The 3,484-nt window shown below is 47.1% G+C and overlaps 1 protein-coding gene across 2 annotated transcripts in view; it reads right to left on the bottom strand.

The window, feature by feature from the left end:
* The window catches only part of Lyzl6 (lysozyme like 6), a 7,152-nt gene extending 4,175 nt beyond the window's left edge, over positions 1-2,977 (bottom strand). Inside the window, exons 1-2 of one of the 2 annotated variants that reach the window (XM_028780705.1) lie at positions 2,911-2,977; positions 837-1,022 (exon numbers count right to left, since the gene is read on the bottom strand). In XM_028780705.1, the coding sequence (XP_028636538.1) occupies positions 837-975 (139 nt within the window). In that variant the 5' untranslated portion in view covers positions 976-1,022; positions 2,911-2,977. Of the gene's footprint in view, positions 1-836; positions 1,023-2,802 lie in introns of both variants that reach the window. The other variant, XM_028780704.1, reaches the window with a different exon arrangement.
* Between the last annotated feature and the right edge of the window lie 507 nt (positions 2,978-3,484).

Below are 3,484 nucleotides of genomic sequence, written 5' to 3' on the forward strand. Positions count from 1 at the left end.
CGGGTGAAGGAGAGAGAGAGAGAGAGAGAGAGAGAGAGAGAAGTCAGTTCTCTCTTTTAGAACCTCTCTTGTTTCCGCAGCTATGCAATGTATTCTACACTAGGTGACCTGGGAGCTTCAAGCTAGTCTCTCTCTCTCTCTCTCTCTCTCTCTCTCTCTCTCTCTCTCTCTCTCTCTCTCTCTCTGCCACTCATTTCTCCATTAGTGCTGGGATTATAGACACATAAGGAATTATTTTTAACTATGTGTATGCTTGTCTGTGTGTATGTGCATGTGACTCAGGGCCTCTGGACAAGCAGAACATGCTCATAACTGCTGAGCAATTCTCCAGCTCCCACTTTTTTAAAAAGTCATTTTTAGGATCAAACTCAAGTGGCCAGGCTTACAAGACAGGTGGTTTTTACCCGCTAAGCCGTCTGCTGGTCCTTAAGCTTCTCGTTTGTTTGTTTGAGACAAGAACTTGCTATAGAGCCCCAGTTGGCCTCAGAGTGATCCTCTTGCCTTCGACTCTGGGGACTACAAGCCTGCACCATGTTCTTCATGCACAGGTCAGCACCAGCCAACACTGGGTATCCATGAGTGTGCTTGTTGCTGTGCTTGCCCTCCTAGACTGCAAGCACTCTGAGGGAAAGAATTTGATTTACCTCTAAAGCAGTAGTGCATAATAAGTGCTCAGTTAACAGCTGTTGGTTGAGATGTGACATGTTGGGAAAGGCTTCTTGTTACAGGAAGATGGTTCTCTGAACTCAACTTGGAAAAGACAAATGGCAAAGAAAGGAAAGCAGGCAAGAGATCCAAAGGAGGGATGGAGAAGGAACCAAGGCGATGACACTCACAGTCAGCCAGGGAGTAGCCCTCAAATCCGTCCAAGTCCTCCTCATACAGAATCTTGGCCAAGGTACAGCGATGGATGATGTCACCACCATTCACTACCAGAAGGCAGCTCGCAACACAGATAAACAGTGCCCTCATCATCTTCCAAGGAGACAGGGTACCAGCCAGTCTCTGAGAGCCCGGGGAATCTGAGAGAGAAACCAAATTTCCCTTCTCACTCAGTGCTCAATGCCTGGTGAGTTTCAGTGCTCCCTACCCCCAAACCTCCATGTATACCCCAAGCCTATCCTGGAACTCAGTATGTAGCCAGCTTTCGGCAATCCTCCTGCCTCTACTACCAGAGCCTTGGTATCATAGGCAAGAGCCTGTTCTTTTATATTCATATCATATTTTTTTGTCTCAAAAAATTTAAACACTAAAGGATAGAGAGTAATCTGATCCTCCATATACCCATTGCCCAGATTCAACAGTTCAAAATCAAGACCACTCTGGCTTTAGCAGCTGGTCCTCCTCTAATGGGTACTTAGGTGTAAGCAGCATTTGAGTACCAGGATGGGGAGTGAGGTTGGTAAAGGTTAGAGCAGATTTTATTTTTACCAGCATTTGTGGTATGTATTTGAGCATGTACCTTCAGAAGAAGGACAGGGACACTGGGTGCCAATATCCCCCGACCCATACCCCCAGACACATGACGTATGACCTTCACCACTGCAACCTCTGCCTCGTGCCATTCCTGGTGGGCTACTTGTCTGTTTTCTGTTTTGTTTCTGTATATGTGCCTATCAGGAAGTAAGTCAATATGATTTTATTATACAAATAATCTACACTTTGTGTGAACGTGCATGCATCTCTCTCTCTCTCTCTCTCTCTCTGTGTGTGTGTGTGTGTGTGTGTGTGTGTGTGTGTGTGTGTTTGAAGATCAAGGACTCTGAATTCCTACCCACCACCAGCTATCAAAGGCTGGGCTGCTGTATGACCCTGAACAACTTCCTTCTCTGGACTCCATGTGTGAGATGAAGATTTATTTACTAACACCTGCCCAATCAGAACGGTGTAATGATTAAAATAAATAAGAAACATCAAGACGTGGTTTCATATTTCTTACAGAATGGAACCAGGACTCATAAATGTGGCATATTTCCAGGCTACAGTAGGAACACGCCCTGGGCACAATGATTGGTTTGAATAATGACTATCGTAGGCGCTGGTCTGAGTTGGTAGAGGTTGGGAAAGTATCAGGGCTTGTATACATGGTCTTGGTCATCCCCCTATTGCTTAGCAAAAGCCAGTGTTTTGACCTTGCAATTAAAATTAACATTGTCAGTGAGGGACAGAGGGACACTCTGCACCTCTAGATGTGAAACTTCAAGATACATAAGCTCTGATGAGGTGTTCTGGCCAAGGATGGGAAGCCTGGGTCCAATCGTAAAGAAATGAACCTAAACAGAAGAGAACATCTATAAAAATAACTGGGTTCCGTCCTTCGAAATGCTCATTCTGTGAGAGCACACATGGGCTGGTCCTGCCATAGGATGTGTGTCTTTCTCTTTAAACTAGGTGTGTGATGCTGAGGACAAAGGCCAGGATCCCACCACTGTCCCTTCGTCATATGTAGGGATGAGGTAGCCTCTCTGGTAGCTTTGCCTGCCTTCTGATCTCTCAGTTTATCTTTGCCTCACAGAGTGCACTTAGGACGTTCCCTGGATGCTCCCTCTACCCCACTCTGGCGTTGCAAACAGAACAGATGAAGCCCTGTTGAATTAGACTCTCGAGTAAATAGCAAATAGCTGTTTAATTCACAGATGTGTCATGCAGCCCTCCTCATTCTGATTCAGAATGTCCCACAGACATAGGCTTCTCAGAGCCTTCGGATGCAGGAAGGTCTGGCTTGGCCCATTGAGCCCCTCAGGGATTCCCTTTGGGGGACAGTGGTCCCAGCATGTGACTCTATCCAGCTTCTAAGCCTACCTCTCTGATCCTAGCTCCCAGCCAGCTCAGGGCCTTCTGGGTGGATCTACAGGACACAAATCCTGTATATCACAAAGCAGTCTGTGGCCGGAGCCTCCTCTTCCTTACCAAGCACTCTCTGGCCCCATCTGGCTAATATTTCTCATTCCTCTCAAGAAGGCATGTGTCCTTGGCCACCCCAGCCTTCTGGAACCCTGGTTCTGTGACATCACCCCTCTCCAGGAAATATGCTGGTTTGAACTATGCAAACTGTCCGAGCTTTAGGTAGAAATGGTAGATGGGTCTGGAAGGCAAGGTGTCCTGTGTAAGGCAGACAAATGGACAGAACTCTGCCACCTCCCTTCCTTTCTGGGAACAAGACAACCTTAGGTTCTAAAGAGGACCTACCTGTCCTGCCCCCGTCCCTGGGCTGCAGGGTGTGTGCTTATATCTGAATTGGAACTCTGCAGAGCTGTGGAGCTTTGCACAGGACCTATACCCTGCATTTTGATTTCTGTGGGCCCAGCCCCTGTGCAGCTCCAATCCTCTGTAGAAGGTCTGTAGAGTCCAGGCCAGAATCCAGTCCAGAAGCAACCTTCAGGGATCCACACACACCCTTTCCTTCCCGCTCTCTGGGACTCAGAGTATCCCTTCTTACATAAACAAATTTGACTTATGTTTCAGTTACATGCTCACAAAGAAG

The sequence above is a fragment of the Grammomys surdaster genome, unplaced genomic scaffold (genome assembly GCF_004785775.1).
Source record: "Grammomys surdaster isolate TR1022 unplaced genomic scaffold, NIH_TR_1.0 371, whole genome shotgun sequence".
Lineage (NCBI taxonomy): Eukaryota > Metazoa > Chordata > Mammalia > Rodentia > Muridae > Grammomys > Grammomys surdaster.